At 49.2% G+C, this 21,921-nt stretch overlaps 4 protein-coding genes across 6 annotated transcripts; 2 read left to right on the top strand and 2 right to left on the bottom strand.

The window, feature by feature from the left end:
* Positions 1–453: 453 nt before the first annotated feature.
* LOC123080247 (pentatricopeptide repeat-containing protein At3g29230) lies at positions 454–2,841 on the top strand. The gene is made up of 2 exons (XM_044503157.1): positions 454–2,504; positions 2,608–2,841. Exon 1 carries the CDS (start codon positions 593–595, stop codon positions 2,339–2,341), a length of 1,749 nt encoding a protein of 582 aa, XP_044359092.1. The 5' UTR covers positions 454–592; the 3' UTR covers positions 2,342–2,504; positions 2,608–2,841.
* Positions 2,697–8,314, top strand: LOC123080251 (uncharacterized). 2 transcript variants are annotated; one of them, XM_044503160.1, is made up of 4 exons: positions 2,697–2,902; positions 3,069–3,185; positions 3,920–3,973; positions 7,073–8,314. In XM_044503160.1, exons 1-4 carry the CDS (start codon positions 2,857–2,859, stop codon positions 7,174–7,176), a joined length of 321 nt encoding a protein of 106 aa, XP_044359095.1. In that variant the 5' UTR covers positions 2,697–2,856; the 3' UTR covers positions 7,177–8,314. The 2 variants fall into 2 exon arrangements, with proteins under 2 accessions (XP_044359095.1, XP_044359096.1); XM_044503161.1 differs by lacking the exon at positions 7,073–8,314 and adding an exon at positions 5,073–5,440.
* LOC123080250 (EPIDERMAL PATTERNING FACTOR-like protein 9) lies at positions 5,460–6,754 on the bottom strand. Of its 2 annotated transcripts, none has more exons than XM_044503159.1 (3): positions 6,447–6,754; positions 6,239–6,312; positions 5,460–5,887 (listed from the first exon to the last, which is right to left on the bottom strand). In XM_044503159.1, exons 1-3 carry the CDS (start codon positions 6,559–6,561, stop codon positions 5,705–5,707), a joined length of 372 nt encoding a protein of 123 aa, XP_044359094.1. In that variant the 5' UTR covers positions 6,562–6,754; the 3' UTR covers positions 5,460–5,704. The 2 variants fall into 2 exon arrangements, with proteins under 2 accessions (XP_044359094.1, XP_044359093.1); XM_044503158.1 differs by having other exon boundaries at positions 5,460–5,890; positions 6,447–6,738.
* Positions 8,315–17,092: 8,778 nt separating the features above from the next.
* LOC123075216 (male-cone protein 1) lies at positions 17,093–17,799 on the bottom strand. Its single transcript, XM_044497876.1, has one exon. It carries the CDS (start codon positions 17,695–17,697, stop codon positions 17,374–17,376), a length of 324 nt encoding a protein of 107 aa, XP_044353811.1. The 5' UTR covers positions 17,698–17,799; the 3' UTR covers positions 17,093–17,373.
* Positions 17,800–21,921: the final 4,122 nt, after the last annotated feature.

The following is a 21,921-nucleotide window of genomic DNA, read 5'->3' as shown; positions in this document are numbered from 1 at the left end:
CCATCCAACAAGAAGCTCACCCCCCGTCGGTTGTGGATGAACAAGGACAGATCTTTGAGCTCGGCGGCCTGGCGGGGTGAGTGCAGCCGTGGTTTTGTTGAGGTTTGTGTCGTCCCGATGGCCTGGCGAGGCTCTTGCAGCTCCTGGTTGTCGCCGCCGACCTGCACTCCCGGACGATGCTGGGTGCTAGTGTCACGTCCTCCTAACCCATGACGGCTTCTGAAGTTCAAGGCGCAGGTAGCTTGTCGCGCCAGGCAAGCGGCCCGGACCAAGGCCGGATCCAATCTTCCGCTCTGGTCGCCCCCTTGCCCTTTGACTCCGACGTGGACCAACTAGTCCATGTTGTCCTGCCTCCTGCGTCGGTCATTGACCACTGCCACAAGAACGTGAAGGCATTGCGACATGGCATCGAGGCGTCCAAATGGGTTATGGCTGAGCAAGTGACGCCCACCGTCAGAGCCCGTGCCGCCCAAGCCGACGAAGAGGCGACAAGCAACGAGAAAAAAAAAATCGAACTCTAGTGTGACATGGATTGGTTTCCGACTCGATCTCAGGGACAGTCGGTCGTTTCAGAATTTCAAACTCGATCGCCATGTCTTGTTCTCCGCCGCCCCCGCTCGCGCTCTCGATCCTCCTCTCCCGCCTCCGCGCCTGCGGCTCCGCCCCGCACGCGCTGCAGTGCCACGCCCTCCTCCTCACCTCCGGCCACCTCGCCGCCTCCCCGCTCCGCCTCTCCAACCTCCTCCTCCTCGCGCTCGCGTCCGCCTGCGCGGCGGCCCACGCCGACGCCGTCTTCGCCCGCCTCCCGGGGGCCGCCTCCGCACACGCCTTCCCCTGGAACACCCTCATCCGCCTCCACGCCCCCTCGAGCCCCCGCAGGGCCCTCGCCTACTTCGCGCGCATGCGCCGTGGCGCGGTGGACCCCGACGCCTACACCTTCCCCCCCGTGCTCAAGGCGTGCGGCTGCGGGGTCGGGCTGCTGGTGCACGCCGAGGCTGTGAGGAGGGGTCTGGATCGCGACCTGTTCACGCGGAACGCGCTGATCAGCTTCTACTGCAGGACCGGCGACTGTCGCTCTGGGCGGAAGGTGTTCGATGACGGCGCGCGAGACCTCGTTTCGTGGAACTCCATGGTGGCGGGGTACGTCGGGTGCGGCGAGGTGGAGCTGGCGCAGGAGCTGTTCGACGAAATGCCGCATAGGGACGCCTTCTCCTGGGCCGCCATGATTGATGCCTACGGGAAGCGGTCTGGAGGTGTGGACCGTGCGCGCGAGCTGTTCGATCAAATGCCTGAGAGGGATCTGGTGTGCTGGAACTCGATGATCGATGGGTATGCTAGGCAGGGGAGGATGGACGAGGCGAGGGTGCTATTCGATCAGATGCCTGAGAGGAATGTGATCTCGTGGAGTATTGTTGTTGACGGGTATGTCAGGTGTGGCGAGCCTTCGGAGGCTTTGGAACTTTTCCGAAGGATGCTGAGGTGCGGTATCAGACCTGATAGGGTCGCTGCAGTTGGGGCTGTCACGGCCTGCGCACAGCTGGGAGCTCTGGAGCAAGGCAGGTGGCTGCACTCTTACTTGGAGAAGAAGAAGATTTTGTTCGATGTTGTGGTGAAGACAGCTCTGATAGATATGTACATGAAATGTGGGCGCTTGGATCTCGCCATGTTGATCTTTGAAAGCATGCCTGACAAGACCGTGGTTACTTGGAATGTGATGATTGTTGGACTTGGAACTCATAGCTGCGGACTTGATGCTGTCAAGCTTTTCCGCCAAATGGAGTCTGAAGGAGCACCAATGGATGATCTTAGTGTGCTTGCCGTGCTGACTGCATGCACACATGCTGGGTTGATCTCAGAGGGTTTACAGATATTTCATAGAATGAAGACGGATTTTGGGATAGATCCAAAGGTTGAACATTATGGTGCATTGGTTGATCTCCTTGGCCGGGCTGGACATTTGGATCAGGCTAGGCATGCCATAGAGACAATGCCCATGGAACCAACTCCAGAATTATGGGGATCTCTGCTTGCTGCCTGCCGAAGTCATAGGTGCGTCGAACTGGCTGAGCTGTCGGTTGAGCGCCTAGCAAGTCTTGGAGCAGACGACTCGGGAGTCTATGTTCTTCTGTCCAATATCTATGCTGATGAAGGAATGTGGGATGGTGTCTCGAGGATTAGGAGATTGATGAGTGCGGAAGGGATGAAGAAGGACATTGGAAGGAGTGTGATTGAGGCGGATGGACAAATACACGAGTTTGTGAATGGAGGCAGTTCACATCCTGATAAGGATGAAATTTACATGATGCTGTGGAATTTATCTAACATGGTAGCATCTGCTTGATTTCTCTGTTGCACCGAAATTGTGTTGAATCCCTTGGTGTGATGCCTGTTAGTTGATTGAACATTCTCGGCATGAAATGCTACAATGCTGGATGGAGCTCTTGAAACCTCAGTGTCCCAGGGTTTCTTTATGAAGCTGCTTGTCATGACAAACATTTGCAAATGTGAGTCTCCAGATAAAACAAAACATAATTGCCACTATTGCCCTTTTTAGTGTCCAAATCCAAGTTAGTCCTTCTGAACATTTCCACACTTCATTGGTTTCAGGAAAACAAAGTGTTTGGTTGGAGCTGTGGCTTATTTCCCAGAGGACTTTGGAGATATCAACATGATCGAAAATTGCACCTGGTAGTTAATTACGCTGTTGGAAGAGCTACCTCCCAAGTTCTATTGATATAGCAGCCAAATGGGTGCTTAGTTACTTGCACACTGGTCCATGCCTTTCTTTGTATTCATTTTACTGGACTTAGTTGCAGACTGACTAAAAGGTTCCGAAACGCAGAGATCTTGAGATCCATGGGGTGGTGGTCCATTTTGCTTTCATTGACTTACTTGGACGGAGGTAATTAATTTCAACCTTCATAGTTCACTATATAAAACATATTTGTTGAATAGACAAACTCTATTTGAGCTTGATGTCTTTACCCCTTCTTTTAGCCAGTTTGAATGGGTAAGAAACAGTTTGGGGCTACCAGTTGATGATCATGAAATTTTAATAACGATTTCAGGCTTAACCACAAGTTTGATCTTACTAAAAAGACTTCGAACCTCTGTTGAGTTGGTCTTTAACATCCTCAGAATGAAGAAAAGTGAAACTCAGGTTGAAGGCTGGCGTCATCAAGATAGTATGTAGCAAGTCCAATTGTCAATGTCGCTAGCTATTTCTGTCTACTTTCTACACTATTATTTTATGTTTGAATGAAAATAGATGGAAATTAATCATGTGAAATATAGTAGGAATGACATCTAAGCATAGAAGTGCAAAGAACAACCATGTTCTCCTTACGTGAATTCTTTGGCTTCATGTCAAATTCATTGTTTTCCACATTACAAAGCTGTTCTTAATATCCAGTTTCCTGACCAGAGATTCTCTTGGATGCCCATAGGCAAATTTCATAACCTTAGTGATGTCAAAATTGGCTGGCCATTTTTTTGAATGCTGCCGATCTAGAAGCATGCTTAAGCATAAATTAGAATATAAATATATAATAACATTACCTATGATGAGCACTATAGAGACACGAAAGAGCTGCAACCATCAGGCCTTGATTCGAAGGAGCTGCAACCCATGTGTCATCCTATGTTGGGTCGAAGGCATGCATCTCGTGTTATACAAAACAAAACAGCTCGAGATGGATCCTACTGCTTACTTCCATGTGAATATTTTTGCAGGACCACTTCATAGGAGACCTCTTCTTGTTTTCTTAAGAAAAATGCTGACCTGCTTCTACCGCTAGAGAGTAGCACTAGGGCCACTGCGCGGCAGCTTTTTATTCCTCTCACCATATGAACCCTCTTCTGTAATGTCACTCTCAGGATACAACTGGATTGATTTTCTTTTTTCTCATTGTCTTTTTAGGAGATCTACACATGCTAGTCCTGAAGCCATTTGAAGCTACAGTAGGAGCAAATGGTAAAGCTGCTACCCTCAGCTCTTCACGTGTAATCGGTCCATGGTCAGCATAGTGCGATTACTTGCTTTGAGCATTTTCGTACATGCTGCTTTTTCTTGGTTTGGAAATTATTAAGTTCAAATGTAATTGCCGATGTAATGTGTGGACCAGCATTTACATTAGCCGCCTCTGTCATTAGGCATTATTCTCACTGAATTCCTTTGGTGAATAAGGAATTGTTTTTCAAACAGGCAGAATTAAGGCTTTAAGCACAATACCTGTCAATTCTGAAGACTTCCAATAGTTCTGCTGTATGTTAACTTTCTAAAATTCATGTCTTAACCTCTTTCTATTGGGTGAAACACTATAGATTTTTGTGAGCTCTACTGTCTACTGGTCAAATGGACTTATACTAAAGTAAAGACATAAAAACGAGACCAACAGGGACTAGACCGTGTGGCAATTTATTAAGAGGAAACAACCAGGTATAAACCTGCGGAGCCTGGGGCTTGAACGTGGGTGGCGGGCTACTAAAGTAAACATGGTTCTGCAGGTAACTATGTCACCCTGTTACTGATCCACACCAGCCCTGTAGGTAACTGGGTCATCACACAGATGCAGAACCTGAATATAGGATGAACAGTGCTTTGTTTAGAACCGTAGCAATCTATTTGAGCAGGAAAAATAAGGTTTAAAGAGAGCAATACTTGCCAACGGACAGTAGTGCCTGAACCTGCACCTGCCAGTGTCGTTCAAATATACATGAGTTACTCCAGAGTGTCCCGTTGTATATAAGCATCCTTACCCCTCCAGTAAAAGAGCTATTGGTAATAAATATTTCCTATTGAGACAAATCTTCAACTGTTCTTTTGTTGAATGCATACAAGGCACCCTGCAGCCTCTCTGCTTGCAAAATAAATGCTCTGTTTGGTACTGGATTGTTTATTACCTATGCTACAGCTTTTTGCGTAAAAATGTGGTACATACATGAAACTAGACCTGGTTGGTTAAATTCAACAGCATGAAGCCTGCTCTGCTGAGGAAATGCAGTCTGCACAGAAGTCACCATCTTCTTTCTTCTCTGATTTGTCAATATGAATCTACTGCTCCCTTGTACAGTACAGGTGGTTACGTTGTTACATGGAAAGAGGGATGGCACAAAATCCCACGAGAGCTGAAGATGCCCAGGGTAGAGACTAGAGAAGATACTGTCAACTTCTGGTGGAACATACGAACGTTTACAGCATTTATACACTGCACAGTTGGAGACCAACAGTCCAGAAGATCAAGTCTGAAGTTCTAAGCCTATTCAAGCAGAAGAACACATCGGGGTCTGCTTATAGATTTGATTTCTAGTTGCAATATACTCCCTCCGTCTTGAAATAAGTGTCGCTGATTTAGTACAAAGCTGTACTAACTTTGTACTAAACCAGCAACACTTATTTTGGGACGGAGGGAGCATTAACGAAGAAACTGGTTATCTGCACAGCCAAGCTGGTTTTCCGATATCAAAATTTCAGACCATTCACTCTCAAAATTACTAGTTCACAAGCTGAACTAGACATCTTACAGTACAAAATGCCCCTCCAGTCTGCTACTAGTTAACCTCTAGTAAAAAAGAAAAAGGAAAAAAAGAAGAAGCCTTTTTAACAGAGAAAGAGAATAGAAGGAAAAGAAGGGGAGACTGAAGGAAAACTACTACTCTCCACTAGACATATCATATCATAGAAGCTCCTACTAACCATCAATGATCACCTGTGGCAGACACACTTGTAATGATAGGCACTATTCATGGGGTCATTTGCATCCACCGGAACTTGCTCAGCGGTACACTTGGATCGACACCCCCTGCATTCGTTGTACGTGCATATGGGAGCAATTGAACCAATCAGCATTCTCCTTGCATACTTGGGCGGTTTCTCCTTGTTTAGACCCTGCTGTGAAGCATGTGAACGTCATGTTAGTTATTGTTGCTTTCAGATGGCTATGTCATGGGCCCCATTTTCCAAATTAACTTGCATATCCTGCACGGCTGCACCCATGCTGTTTTGCTCTTGGTCTTAGAATTTCTCGTACTAACTGTAGGAGTAAGGAGGCAAGTTGGCTACTGTATCCTCTTCCTATGAGTCCGCTTACCAAAAACTCCATGGACAGGTATATAGTATTTCAAGCAAGTTGAAGTTTACAGAATCTCTATTCAAGCATAATTTATCATGTGCTGAAAACATTAGAAAATATAGTACCTATAAGAATGGCACTTAGTACTAACTAGATGGCATATGTACCTTGATGTTCTCTTGCAGGTCTATATGTTCTTCAGGTAATCCCTGGTGAGCATATTGTTCTCCATAGTCTGCACCTGTACAGCATATTGAAGTGAAACTAGTGAATACACAGTGAACATATGCACACTAAAGAAAGAAAAAGAAAACAAGCCATTCTCATGCAAGAACAAACAAAGAACACTCAGTATTTGTAGTGAAGAGGTGAAACCTGAGATGCTGCCATGGTGGCCTTGGTTGCAGAGAGCATGGCCGATGAGCAAGCAAGAGAGGAGGAAGAAGAGGAGCAGGGAGCTCGAGGTTATTGTGGGGATACCACTGGCCATAACCCCCCTGCCCCAAAATGAGAAGATGGATAGGGAACGGGAGGATGGTAGTATGCTTGGAATTAGAGAAACAGCTTAAGGGAGCAAATGCTAGAGGCTATATAGATGGCAGACGGGTGCAATACTGCAAGAGCTCTTGTGCGTATGTGTGTGTTGCCTTGTGGCTCCGCTGTTGTCTAGCATATGTATGCATATCCCTGTGCCATACCATGCAGACGATGGTCTAGACTGTAGAGAGGGGCGCAGTGGGGACTGAGGTGACCACCAACAGGTGGCTCTGCCTCTCTTTCATATGCACGCACACACGGGATAACAGAGGCCTCTGAAACTTAGCAACGGGGGACCGTCCTTGCATTGTTTTTGCACCGCATCACCTTTGTCCCTTCTTACCGCACATGTGCCTTCTCTGCACCTATCTTATTTTCTGTATCTCAGTTTTTAATTTAAGGAGTCCAATAATATGCTTCATTAGCCGCTTTGCTCACCTCTTTTTGTTCCTTCTGCTCTACAGGGCCAGAGGTTATGGAGGGAAAGGGAAGATGGGTCAATTATTTGCGCCAATCATATGCAACATCGAAACGGCGGACACATTGCGCAAAATCTATGTGGGAATAGTAGTAAACCTAATAATCAGCGAAAGAACATGCTTCAAGGAAAACCCTGAGGGAGAAGTGGAAACTTATGTTCAGTCAAAGGACATGCTTCAAGGAACTAACTACCTAGGATGCTTGGGGTAGTGATGACGGTGAAAGCCAGGGGGAAGCACAGATTTATGGCGTATCATCTCTGAACATGCAGAGGTGTGTGTCTGTATGCCACAGGACTGAGAGGAGGGTGTGGGAACTGGAAAAGCAGCTCGGGTGAAGATGCTTGGATTCTGCATTTCGGAGAGAGCAGCGTGGCGGGGGTGCTTGGATTTCTGCGTTTCTCCCAGCCTAGCTCTTGTTTTCTTCTCTCGCTCTCCATGAGCACGACGGCATGGGCTTGCCACTGGATTCTGGGACAAGCATCCAGAGCCGTACCAGGCGCAGTCTGGCGGCTTCTTGCAGCTGCAGAGAGCAATTCTCGGAAGCTCGGGATCTGCGGCGCGTTGGTCATATTGCTTATGTGCATCTTCCTTGAGGAAGATGCACTGACTGGCCGTGGACATGGGCAGTGCTCAGCGGTGGTTGCTTTCAGTACCAGAGCGGCTACCACCACCGGGAGAGGCCAATGCTGGCAGTCACGAGACGCCAACTGGGTCAAGATTTTGGTCCAATCTGAAAAATAGGCAAGTGGGTACTGTTTGTCCAAGTCAGGACATTTTGGCCACTAAGAATCCAGCGTGTAAATTGTTCTTTGCTTCCAACAACTTACTGGACTAATTTACACTGGCTAAGCATATTTGCAGGGGGGGTCTGCATTCCACCCTGTCGTGCTGAGGGGGACTCGTTGTTTTCAGCCCCACGGATCACAAGGATATGGCGTACTACATTCCCGACTAAAAGACATTCACAAAATCCATATTTTGCCATCACAAGGTACATCCATCCACCAAGGTGTCGAGATACCAGAATTCAAACCCGTGTGTACTCGGTAGAGTGTTACACTTTTTAGGCACCTATAACTCAAACTGCCCCACAAATAGGCGCATACACAATTTGCTAACAGTATGTGCTATACATTGATACGGCTTTGCTATTCTTCAAGAGTAGTTATTTCTGAGTCGATCCGTTATGATCACTCTGACATGGGGCAGAAATGATACTATTGGATTTGGATCTGAACAAGTGGCAAGCTTTATCATGGGGTTGCAAAGGTTTGTGATCTTCTTGTCACCGGTGTATCATAAGGTGATTGATACAGCATCAGATGCGCGGGTTGGGATCCTCTGCAGTTACCACAGTGCAGCGCTGCAGATGACACGTGGGGTTTGCTCCACACGACTTTGACTATAACTGCAGTGTTGTTACAACAGAGGATCTGCACCCCAATGCGCACACACACAACTTGAAGAAATAGCTTTTGCTAATTCCTACTTTCCTAAAGTTTTCATTTTGAAGTCTCGATCAACTCAAATTGCAAGATTTCACTCTTAGAAGGCGTGCCAGTTTTTTTTTAGCTTGTAGATAATATATGGAAGGATTTGAAGAAAGGCCAACTGCAGTGACTTGGGCTAAATGAAGCAACTGGCCAGCAACTGAGAGCCGATGAGAAGGAAGATGGACAAGGGAAATTTATATTTGACGCTTAAGGCACCATATAGTTAGCTATCGGTCGAGGGCGCCCATAGTCCCGGCTATAGGTTTTAGGTAGGCCGGCCCACGAAAGCTTCTCACATGTCATGGTTTTGACGAAATCACTAATTGAGGAGTACTCCTTGCAAAGATCACTCTTACCTTTCCAGGTTATGACAAGTGGCGCACTACACGTGCGTCACTTGTCGCAACTTGGGAGTTTTTCCTTTTATTGTAGATCCGTTTATTCAAAACGTATTATCTCTTAAACCGTGCATCCAAATCTCGAACCATTTTCATCGTTGGATCCTCGCGTCGAGATCTTCAAAACTAGATCCCATGTTGATAGGTTTTGACGATCTTTTTTTACAAAAAAAACCGGACGATAAAACCGAACAAAAACCGAACCGAGAGCACGGGTTTTTCCTTTTCCGAAAAAGGCACGGCTGTGTCTCTCATGAAATCACAACCGTGCCTCTCGTGGAAGGAAAAAAAACAGAAAATGTGTTTTGTTTTCATTTCCGAGTGCCTCTTAAGAAAGCACAACCATGCCTCACAGAAGCAAAACCGTGCCTCTCGTGAAAAAAAAACAGAAAACATATTTTTTTATCCGTTTCCGAGTGGCACGGTCGTGCCTCTCGCGAAAGCAAAACCGTGCGTCCGTGCCTCTGGAGGAACAAAAATACAGAAAACGTGTTTTTTCTCGTTTTCGAGAAGCATGGTCGTGCCTCTCGCGAAAGCAAAACCGTATCTCTCGCGGGAGAAAAAAAAAACAGAAAACATGTTTTTTTTTCGTTTCCGAGAGGCATGGTTGTGCCTCACTCAAAAGCAAACCATGCCTCTCGCGGAAGCAAAACCGTGCCTCTCGTAGAAGAAAAAAAAGTGTTTTTTCGCGCAAATTTTTTGGGGTCTAAAAGCTAAGGAAGACTGGTGGAAAACCGAAACGTCAAAAGAAGGGGGAAAAACCGTTTAAGAATCCGAAAACGCATGCGATAAATAAAAAAACAAAATCTGGAGGGAGCGCCCAGAGCACGACACATGGCGGGCGGCTGAGAGCACGGCAAGTGGCGCCGATCGTTGTTAGGCTCCCGAAGGAGGAGCGCTCGTCAACTAGTTGCTCTCCGGTTTTGGGAAACTTCCATTCTGATTTTCCCCTTTTTTTCCTTTTCTGCATTTTATTGACATTTTCTTTAGTTTTTTACCTTTTCAAATTTGTGAGTAAAGTTCTATTTTTTGTGAAAATTTTCAAAATTCATCATTTTTTAGATTTGTGTGTTTTTTCAAATTCATGAACATTTTTAAAACCTTGATCATTTTAAAAATTTGCAAATAGTTTTTCAATTAGTGGAATTTGTTTCTCCACAAACATTTTTAAAATTCAGGATTTCTTTACATTGACAAACATTTTTAAATATCATGTTTTTTCAAATATATAAGAAAACAGTATCTGCTTTTCTGAACCAGTGAGCCAGAAAAAAAAACGACCAAGCAAGCTTAGGCCAAATCCAACGCACGACCCCGAACGGACGTCCGTTTAGCCTGGATTTGGTCGGTTTGGATAAGGCAATGGGGTCAAGTCCGGGCCTTTCCTGGGATGCGGTGACCGTGCGCCCAACGCGCAGACGCATCCTTTGGCCCCATCCTGTCCGCCACGGGCAAAATGCCCATATATTCATATTTCAATGTTTAAAACTAGTTTGCACGTTCAAATATTAATTGTCTCAAATAAAAATAATTTTACAACCCAATCGAAATTGTCTCTAATAAAATAGTTTTACAACCAAATCGAAATTGTCTCAAATAAAGAACCAATACATCTAGTGATTGCCAATGTGATTCACATGTGCTCAACCAAGTCATTTTGAAGATCCAAATGAGTGTGCCAATCACGCATTTCATGATGGAATTGGGCAAACTGTTCAAACGTGGCCGGTTCTTGGTGCAGGGGCTCAACATTTTCACCTTGAAAATCAAATCCTTGGTCGAAGATGTTGTTATCACACTTGTCCTCGACGATCATGTTGTGTATGATCACACAAGCAGTCATCACCTCCCAAAGCTTCCCTTCATCCCATGTCAGTGCAGGGTTTCGAACGATACCCCATCGGGACTGAAGCATACCAAAAGCACGCTCCACATCCTTTCTAGCACTCTCTTGCATTTGGGCAAATCTCTGTCTCTTCTCACCTTGGGGGTTCGAGATTGTCTTCACAAAAGTTGACCACTGAGAATATATACCGTCAGCTAGGTAGTATCCCTTGTTGTACTGGTGGCCATTGATCTCAAAGTTGACAGGTGGGGAGTGGCCTTCTGCAAGCCTTGCGAAGACTGGAGAATGCTGCAGCACGTTGATATTATTGTGAGAACCTGCCATGCCGAAGAAAGAATGCCATATCCAAAAATCTTGCGAAGCCACCGCTTCTAATATGATAGTGCACGCTTTAACATGCCCCTTGTACTGGCCCTGACAAGCAAATGGACAGTTCTTCCACTCCCAGTGCATACAATATATGCTGCCAAGCATGCCTGGAAAGCCTCTATCGGCGTTGATCCCCAACAACCTTTCTGTATCAGCGGCATTTGGCTACCTCAAGTACTCAGGGCCAAACACCGCCACCACGGCCTTACAGAAGTTGTACAGTGACAGCAGACATGTGGGCTCACTCATGCGCACGTACTCATCCACTAGATCGCCTGGAATTCCATAAGCAAGCATGCGGATGGCCACAGTGCATTTCTGGTAAGAGGAGAATCCAAGCTTGCCAAGGGCATCCGTTTTGCACTCGAAGTATGGTTCATGAGCAACCACTCCCTCTCGGATACGATTGAACACATGCCTTGCCATACGAAAACGGCGACTAAATTTATCCGGTTTGAAGAGCGGGGTATTCGCAAAGTAATCAGCATAGAGCAGGGTGTGGCCTCTCTCTCTATTGCGGTTCAGGTTAGGAGCATGGCCAGGGACTGACCCCCTGTACCGAGGCAGCTGTCGTTCAATGTGGTCGTGAACGACCAGTGCAGCCACCACAAGATCTTCGTCATCCGAAGACGAATCGTCCGATGAATAAATGAAGTGGTTGAAGAAAAATTCATCTCCACTGTCCATACCTTTATGGGCAAAGTGTCAAACACCTTGCGGTCGTGGTGGCAAAGAGGCCGTGATGATCACCTTGATGCAGCAGGGGCGGTTGGCGGCCGGCTACAGGCCGCTCTGGAGCACCCGACGAAAGCTACCGTGGTCCATAGCCGTTGCCGGTGGTCGTATCCCCTCTGGCACCGGCTACGACATCGATCGCCAAAACTCCTCCAAACGACGGCCAAAACTCCTACGAAAGCGTGGGCGTGGTGGCGGCTATGTCGAGACGTGGTTTGGTATGGACGGTCGGGGGGGAGGGGGTTAGCAGTGAGGAGGCGGCCGGAGAATAGTGGCGGTGCCGGCGGCAGGGTGGGGCGGGGGAGAGCGGGTGGAGGCGTTGGAGGTGAATGGAGTGCTAGTGTCCCCGACAGGCGGGCCACGGGGAGGACAAGGGCGTGCGTCTAGCCCGTCCGCGCGATGTCCGTTTCACCCCAAACGCGGCGCAACTTTGGGCCGGGAATGCATCGAAAACGGACAAAAATCGGACATTTGTCCGTTTGGGGCCGCGCGTTGAGCTGCGCTATTCGTTCGTTCTGCCTCAAACAGACTAGGACGGAATGGGGTTGCGTGCTGAAGTTGGCCTTAGTGAGAGATGGACTACTATTTGGGCCGCGGCCCACGAGCATCCGCACTAGCACTTTGACGGCAATTCAGCGCCTAAAGCGTCAAATAATAAGGCTATACAGTTGAGCCCTCATGGGTAAGGCCTTTACGGATCTGATGGGCTATATATAGGGACCAACTAGTCCGGGGAGCAGCTATTTATAACTTTGCCTAAAAAAAGCTATTTATAACTTTCCCTAAAAAAGCTAATTATAACTTTCCCTAAAAAAGCTAATTATAACTAATTGCCTAAAGAGAAAAGCTAATTATAAATAATGTGTCTAAAAAATATTTATAACTTAATTAAGGAGTACTCGTTGCGAGAGCCCTCTGAGTTTTATATTTTATTTTTTTGTACGCGTTTTCAGGTTTTAGATGATTTTTTTGGGTTTTTTTTTGGCTTTTCACTTTTTGCCCGGGTTTCCTTAGGTTTTGGACAAAAGAAATTCAAAATATATCCTTCTACAAGAGGCACATATTGTCTTCTCATGGAGGCACAGATTTGCTCCTACGAGAGGCACGGATGTCTCTCCGAAAAAGAAAACAAAACACATTTTTTTGCTTGCGCGAGAGGCACAACTCTGCCTCTTGGAAAAGGAAAACAATGTTTATTTTTCGCGAGAGGCATAAATTTACTTCTCGTGGAGGCACAGGTTTGTTTTTGCTAGATACATAGCATGCCTATGGGAAAGGAAAAAACATGTTTTTTCTTACTACCGTGAGAGGCACATATTTGCCTCTTGTGGAGACACGGAATTGCTTTACGAGAGTCATAGTTGTGCCTCTTCGAAAAAGTAAAAAGAAAGCGAAAAAAGTGCTTCTAGCTCGGTTTTCTTTCTTTGTTTGTTTTTTGGAAAAAAAATTATCGAAACCTATTAACGTGGGATCTAGTTTCAAAGATCTCGATGCGAGGAATCCAAAGATAAAAACGGTTTGAAATTTAGACCCGCGGCTTAAGAGATAAAACATTTTGAATAAAGGAATCTACAAAAAAGGTAAAACTGCTAGATTGCTACAAGTGGGCACCTCTTGCAGGGTGAAATCACTAGTTAAAGAATACTTTCCATCTCTACCTCTCTTTTTTTAGAGTACGTCAAAGGTGTACCATATTTTTATAGAAGGAGGAGAGAACATTTACAAGAAACTTGCGAGAGATGCAAACATTCACTTCAAGTTGAACAACTCAACACCAACACCTAAAACCTGAGCCTACTCACTCACATAAAGATTAAGGACACCAACACCCAACCCTGCCTCTTTCCTGATTTCGTCCATGATGTGCTTATGTAGTTGAGCCACCGTTTTGATTTGCTTCGTTCAATTGAACACTCTTGCATTCCTATGTTTCCAAAGCGACCAGGCAACCGCAGCCACAAATGTGCCAATGCCTCTTTTGTCCGCACCATGAAAGGCAGTCCTAGCTTGAAGAGACCAAGCAAGGAAGGTATCATCCAGCTCCGGGCAGTGTACATTGAGGTTAAGATCCGTCAAGCATCGATGGCAAATTTTCCTAGCTTGCCCACATTGAATGTGAACGTGCTCCGCATTATCTCCCTCATGTAGACAAGTGTAGCATGCAGAGGGACTATCTTGCAGTCCATGCCGAGCACGGTGGCCAAAAGTCCAAATCCGGTGTTGCACCACCAACCAAGTGTGGATTTTGCATTTCAGCGGCGCCCAACTCCGCCAAATGCAAGCAGCAAAAGGAACGTGTTGTAGGCCTTGGCATAGCCTGTTATAAACTGGTCTGGTGGTGTAAGAGCCTGACGTGTCGCACGGCCAAAGATATCTTCGACAGCCGGGTCTCGATAGAGTGTGACGATCGCCTATTATAGATGCAGGAGTTGAATGTACGATGTGAATGATAGTTCTCCCTGCACGTCAAGAGCCCACCTAGTGCCAAGCAGGGCTTGTTGGATGGTACGCTTGTTCCTAGTACTCTGATCCACACATCCGACCACCAAGGGGGCGATGTCGGAAGCGGCAAAGCCATGGATCCACCTGTCCTGCCAGAATAGAATCGTCGTGCCATCCCTGATAGTGATCCTGACAAGGCTATTGAAACCTCTCTTGCCTCCTTGTCGACCAAGGGGATACCTTGCCACGGTCTCTCCGGATCCGATCTCGTCAACCATTCCCATCTCACATGCAATTCTAGGGTTGTTAGCTGCAGATTTTTTACTCCCAAACCTCCAAAACAAACCCCGCCTGCATTTGGTGTTCGAGGCTACCAAGCATTGCCCGTCGTTCGCCTTCTCTTTGGCTGTCCAGAAGGAGGATGTCATCCATTGGTTCAGATCTTTGTAGGCCCACAGTGGCGCATTCATTGGTGAATTGGCCTCGCGGACATGACAGATTTGACAAGAATTAGTTGCCCATGCCTCGTAATCAAACCTCGTTGCCATGTCAGGACTATTTTCTTCGCCCGATCAAGCATCTATTGCCACTCGTTTCTCGTGAGTTGATGGATCGCCAATTGAAGCCCCATATATTTGCACAGAAATTCACCGATGCCACACTACAACATCATAACTACTCTGATCTTATCCTCGTCACTTCCCCGGATGAGTATGATTGATGATTTCCTGTAATTTACCCTCGACCCCGATGCATCTCCGAACGCTTGCAAGGTGCACCTGACAAAGTTAAGATCTGTCTTCATTGGTCTGATGAACAAGCTAGGATACATCATCTGCATAAATAGATAGACTTTGCATAGTTTTGATATCATGGAAGGAGCTGACCACGTTCTCCTTTGTCGCCTTGATAAGAACCGAGGTGAGAACATCCATCTCGATCACGAAGAGGAGTGGGGACGAAGAGGAGTGGGGAGACCGAAATCCCCCTGCCTCATCCCGCACGCATGCGCAAAAGACTTCCCTAGGACTCCATTGACAATTACTTCCGTTGTTGTTGTTCTCAACAAGATAGAGATCCAACCAATCCACTTCCTTCCAAATCCCTTGGCGCTGATGACCTCAAAGAGAATGGCCATGAGAGGGAGTCAAAAGCCTGTGAAATGTGTAGCTTGAGGAAGAGTCTTGCTTCTCTGCGGTTATGAATCTTCCTTGCTACATGCATGACAAGCAGGAAATTGTCATGCGGGTTTCTTTACTTTATGAACGCCGAGTGATTTTCCGCCACTACCTCCTTCATCCATTCCTCGCTCTGATCGCAAGCATCTTGGTGAACAGCTTTGTAGCACTGTGTGTTAAGCTGATCGGGCGGTAGTTCCCAACTTCTTCTACATCCGGCTTCTTGGGGATTGACACAATATGCGCACGGTTTAACTTCCCAAAGCCCCTGCCATCTCCAACATACAGCTTAAGCATCACTGTCATAATGTCCCGCTTGATAATAGGCCATGCTCGCTGGTAGAACGCGCCTATAAACCCGCCCGACCCCGTGCACAGTTGAAAGGAAGCTCTTTGATCGTGTTCCACACTTCTTCCTCGGTAAAGATATCCTCCATCATATCTTGAAGATCACATGGTTGCACCCCAAGTAAGTCAAGATCCAGACTGACCTCCCTAGCATTTGTCATGCCAAGTAATTGCTCATAAGCGTTGTAAAAGCCTCCTCCTTGCGCACTTGGTCCGTGATTAATTCATCTCCGATCTTGATGTGAGGGATCAAATTCTTTGTGCACTTACCATTCGCCACAAGCTGAAAGAGCTTGGTGTTAGCATCTCCCTCCTTTAGCCACCTTAATCATGATCTATGTCTCTCAATGGTACGTTCAAGGGAAGCGAGACCCAACAGGGCTAACTTCAGAGTTCTCCTTAGCCAAAGCTCCTCGGCAGTGATGAGTCTATGCTCTTGAGCTCGATCGGGACGGAGAATGACATAGTTAGCTACCGCCGTCTGTATTTTGATGTTGCCCACCTTCCTTTGACACCATCACACCAAGCTTGTAAAACATGAGTTGTGTTCCGGAGCAAGGCATCTAGGCGCTTGAAGGGATCAACAATGCCTTCATCACACACCCAAGCATCACACACCACATCCAGGACCCCGTCCAACTTGGTCTAGAATAGCTCAAATCTAAATCTCTTCTTGGGGCAGAACACAACATAGTAGATAACAGAAGTGGCGCATGATTCGAGATGTTCGAAATGGCGCATAGTAGGGAACATACTGACGGGTGGGCCCTCTGGTATCTTAACGCTTTGTCAGTTAACGACCATCACCCAATATCGTCTGCTCTTCGCAACGTCTGCCATTTGTCACATCACAACCTGGGTCAAGGGGCATTTAGTGTTTTTTTTGTCAAAGATTAACTGCCTTTGGTGCATCTTGCTAATAAAACGAAAGTGGTGGGTTTTTTTTGTTATTGACGTCACATTGTGGTGGTTTCGTGGATTTCATTGTTGAGAAGGGGTGTTCCTTAACTAGTGATATCATTATATGTAACTTTCTAAAAAAAATACATTTTGCGAAGACTCTCCCAGAGGCACCTCTGCCTTATGATCGTTTGTAGTGTTGACCCAAAGGTTTAGAAATGTGTTTCATTTTTTTTTCGAGTTTCATATAACTTATTGGCATTATTAATAGATGATCAAAAAAATCTAACATATAGAGAAAGACGCGGGAAATAAGTTTTATTTCTGCCACATCGTTGTGGACACACAGCAACATGACTTACGAAAAGCGGAAGAGGATACAAAGGTAGGAGTAGCATGCATGGCCAACACAAAGCACGCACGTACGATCGGATCAGCGAGCCGACCAGAACGTACGTACTCCTACGAACGAGTGAAAGTTGACATCGAAATACGACGTTACGATTTACTCGTGCAACCGGCGACCGGCGGCGGACCGCGTCGGCCGGCGTGAATCGAGCTGGATAGTGCGTGACTAGCAGGAGGCCGCCCCGTAGCCGCACTTGGCGGGGATCTGCATGGCGCGGTTGGCGTCGATGCCCTTGGGCAGCAGGCCCTTGTACTTGCAGAGGCACTTGAAGTTGGCGCCGCGCACCGCGCCGCAGCACGCGCCGCTGGGGCTGGCCTCGTTGCTGCCCACCGCGCAGTAGGACCTGCAGTTGTTCACCAGGCTGTCCGTGTCCACGTTGCAGACATGGTACCCGGCCGCGCCCGACGCCGCCGCCACGACCAGCAGCGCCACCAGCGCGGCCGCGACGCCGGCGTTGCTCGTCGTCACCTTCCTCCCGGCCATGGCCATGGCTAGCTAGCTGCCGGATCGATCGACTGGTGGGTCAGCTGCGCTTGATGTGTGCGTGTGTGGGGGGGCAGTTGATTATCTGGGTGTGTCACGTTTGGGCCATTGCTAGGGCTTATATAGCGTGGGGGTAGCGTGGCCCGCGACGACGTGCATTTGGCCGCGTCGCTCATGTAATTTCCTAGAAGATGCTATCAATGGAGAGACAAGTAAGTCTTTGTTTTTTCTTGTTTGAGAAGTACTAACAGTGTGCATATGATTGTTTGAACAAGGGACTGGCATGAGACCGTTGACTGTGAAAGCGGTGTAGAGAATTAGAGGAGAAAGAGGCGGCAGACAGCAGCCACTACTAGTTGGACAAGTGCTCCACTAGCTAGTGACACTTGAAGAAGATTGAGACCGCTACCTAATCAACCAACTTTTGGAGGAATACTATTTTGAGGTTCTCGTCATGTCTCCAAGCAAGAGCCGTGTTGAACAATGTTTCTACAAGAGGTACGTAGGTTGTCTGACGTGGTGGAGGTCTTTTATTGTCCCGGAAAGAACCAAAGTGACGATGGGAGAGATTCATGGAGGTGAGGTCATGCCATAGACGTTGACCAGTACCGGAGCAAACCGAGGAACAAACGAGGAAAGAGAGCAAAAGAGAAGAACCACCGATGTTTCTTTAGGAAAAAGGACAGGTGCAAGTTCGAAAAATATCAAATTTGAATCCAATTTTCTTCTGTGTAACAAGATAGCAATTATCTCCCAATCTCATTATCCACATAAAGACAGTAACATAGACTAGTGTCATATGCATGACACTAGTGTAAATTACGCTCCACTATGACTAGTCTAACACATCCCAAGACAAGTTTACTTATGTAGGTAAGTATCATATATGGTTGCACCTATTAGTTTGTAGACTCAACTTTTCTTGAGAAGCGTTATGTGATGGTAACATAATACTACGCAACCACTCAGGAGCCGCCGCTTCAATGCGGACGCACCTTCCCGAGGAACCAACTCCGGCCGCTACGCCGCATTAAAACGGCTAACCGACCCTTCGCATGGCCTAAGTCGCGGTTATTTAAGCCCTGCTCTGACGCCGTCCACACCGTAATCTCTTCGCTCTTCCTCCTCCTCCTCCTTCTCCCCACCCAGCCCCTCTTCCTCCATAACTCCGGTGGTAGGCAAGTCGTGGGCCTCGACGCCGGCAGGCGGCGGTTTCAAGATGGGCTCCGGAGGCTCGTCGTGACGCCGCCTATGAACTCTTGGGCCGTCGTCATCATCGGCGGGCGGCTCCTTAAACGAAGGCGGAGATCGGCATCTCCTCCGGCGACGATGAGGACCAGCCGCCACAACAGCAATCCGCACGGCAGTGCAGGCCCTGGTGTACGCCGTCACGGATGAGGAGTACGATCATCGGTGTTGTGGTATTTGCATGACAGATGCCATGAGATGGCTTATCTCGTGTGGTTATGGACCGATGAGCACCGACTGTGTCCGGATGCAGGATTAGGCCATCCCATGCTAGCTGCCGTGCAAATATCACGACAATTGGCGCCCATCGTGGGGCCTCCCGCAGCGCCGACCGGAGTCACGTTCCTGACGGGACCCTTCACTCCCTTCGGCGAGCGCATCGCGCACGGCGTGGTCAGCAGCTTCGGAGCACTCAACTGCTCAACGACAACGCGGTGCGCTTCGCGGATGCCGCTTTCCCTGCGGGCGGCTCCATCATCCCTTTCGGCGATCACCACGTCTACGTTGCGAACTTCTCTGACGAGTACCCTCGCGAGGTGCTCACCTTTGCCGAGCCGCCAGCAAGCCACGGCTGAGTCATCTCCCACGACATTGCAAACCTCTGCACCCACGCGGAGGTGCCGACCACCGGCAGCCTCCACAGCAAGCGCCCTGTCTTGGAGCAGCATGCAACCGCAGCGGGGACGTCCCACGCCTGCCTGGAGAACCCACTATGTGTGGCAGTGCAGAACCTGCGCACCCATCGCGCTCGAAAACTACCCCAATGCCGTCGCGGCCAAGCTCGAGGAGACGCGCAAGCGCCTGCTCGACGAGGCCACGGAGCTTGCCGCCATGCAGCACCAGATGGAGTTCGTGCTGCGCGAGTACAACACCTCCCATGGCTTCACCCCTGCTGGCGACGGGCCCGGCTGGCGAGAGGAGATGTGGTGCCGAGGTAGGGCCTCGGCCAGATGCTGGGTGTGAACCGGCCCACCTACAGCTCCCCATCAAGAACATGAGGGCGACGGAGGCTGCCGTAGCCGAGATGGAACACCTGGAGGGCAAGGAGCTGCAATAGCAGCGGCGACGCATCCGTGACCTTCTGGCCGCCGCAAACCAGCAGCAGGTGCAGTCGGAGCCGCCTCAACACCCGGCCATTTTTGACTCGAGGACACCTTCTCTCCAGACGGCCAACTGGCTGCCGACTGGAGGGCCTCGGCAAACGCAATAGGCGTCTTCCCCGTACGGCGACGGTCACTGCGGGAGCGGCTACAGGGCAGCCGGGGCAGGAGCAACCGCGACCAGCCGGTTGTAACAGCCGGGCGGGAGCGCCGGCTGGCGGACCCTACCCCCAGCCGACACGGCAACCCCTGCCTCTGCGGTGGGGCGCCAGTCCGCCTCCGCAGGTCCGGCTGCGCGACCTGCGATGAGCGGGCGCCTAGGGCCTCACGTCCCCCTCGATGAGCAGGATGCTCGCCACCGCATCGCGCGACTGGTGCGGTCCCTAGCCTTGGAGGAGGAAAGCTCTGCCGGCTGGGGATGCTACGGGTTGTGCATCCGCGAGGAGCATTTCCCCAAGGGCTTCACGCTGGCCAGCGACACTCCCAAGTACAATGGGGCCACCAAGCCAGAAGACTGGCTGATCGACTACACCACTGTCGTCAGCATCGCCAACGGCAACAAGCGCCTGGCGGTGCGCTATGTGCCCCTCATGCTGCTCGATTCCGCCAGGACGTGGCTGAACAGCTTGCCGGCCAACAACATGAACACATGGCTGGACTTTGAGGAGGCGTTCATGCACAACTTCACCGGCACATATAAGCGCCCTGGCCGGCCATGCCAGCTCTCCCTCTGCATCCAGGACAGGGATAAGTCCCTCCCCGACTACCTCGCGCGGTGGACGGAACTGCGCAATTCCTGTGAAGGAGTCCACGAGGTACGAGCAATCCAATACTTCACTGAGGGTTGCAGGGACAGCACCATGCTCAAGCATAAGCTTATGCGCACGGAGCCGTCGACCATGGCGGAGCTCATGGCCATAGCGAACAGGTACGCTGCGGCCGACTCCGCCATGCGAGTGCCGCTCTGGCTCGATGCAGCCGGCAAGGTGATCCAAGACCGGCCGACTGACTGACTGTCGACCGGCTGAAGATGACGGCTCTGGCTCCTCGAGGCAGCACCAGAACGACCACGTCAAGCGGAAAGACGAGCAGCCGGACAGCCGCTATGGCAGCCGGCAAGTCGCACCCATGGAGGAGGAACGACTGGCTGCCGCGGCAGCCGACGCCAGCTAGCCGGCGAGAAGATGCCATGGCGGCCCAAGTTCTCTTTCAAGGAGATGCTTAACGCGTCGTGCAAGTACCAAAGCTGTGTGAGGCCGGTCATTCATTCCACTCTCTCTCTCTCTCTCTCTCTCTCTCTCTCTCTCTCTCTCTCTGGAGAGAGCAGAGCCTAGAGCCCTCTTCTTCCTCCTCTGATACAGCTCCAGGAGCAACCTTGTACACCATGGATTCATCATTGAGACCCTTGAAAGAGTAGGGGTGTTACCTCCACATGAGGGCCCAGAACCTAGGTACATCGTTGTGTCCGTTAGTGCTTGTGCCTAATCCCGCATCAGGACACCGTCGGCGCTCATCGGTCCCTAACCACACGAGATAAGCCATCCCATGGCATCTTTCGTGTAAATACCATGACAAGAAGATGGAGCTGATGCCCCGTCACTCCGTCCTCCACCTGAACGGGCCGGCGACACCGCCGAGGACGCTCCTCCCTGTGTCAAGGAGGAGTGCCGCTCGTCGCCGCCCTGCCCAATGCGATAACGGCGAAGGCGCGCAGTCGCATTCTCCAGTACCTCGGCAGCGGCGGGAGCGGCGGGGGCGACGACAGTTGTTCGTCGTCCCGGAGTGCCATGCCGGCCAGGAGTACGCTGACAGGGAGCAGCGTTGGCGAAACATGCGCAACAGAATTTTTAAATCTTATCTAAAGAGGCCCACTCCCGCTCCC

Source organism: Triticum aestivum, chromosome 3D (assembly GCF_018294505.1).
Source record: "Triticum aestivum cultivar Chinese Spring chromosome 3D, IWGSC CS RefSeq v2.1, whole genome shotgun sequence".
Classification (NCBI taxonomy): domain Eukaryota; kingdom Viridiplantae; phylum Streptophyta; class Magnoliopsida; order Poales; family Poaceae; genus Triticum; species Triticum aestivum.
Note: the sequence above shows the minus strand (reverse complement) of the source record. Positions and strands in the feature narration are given on the sequence as shown.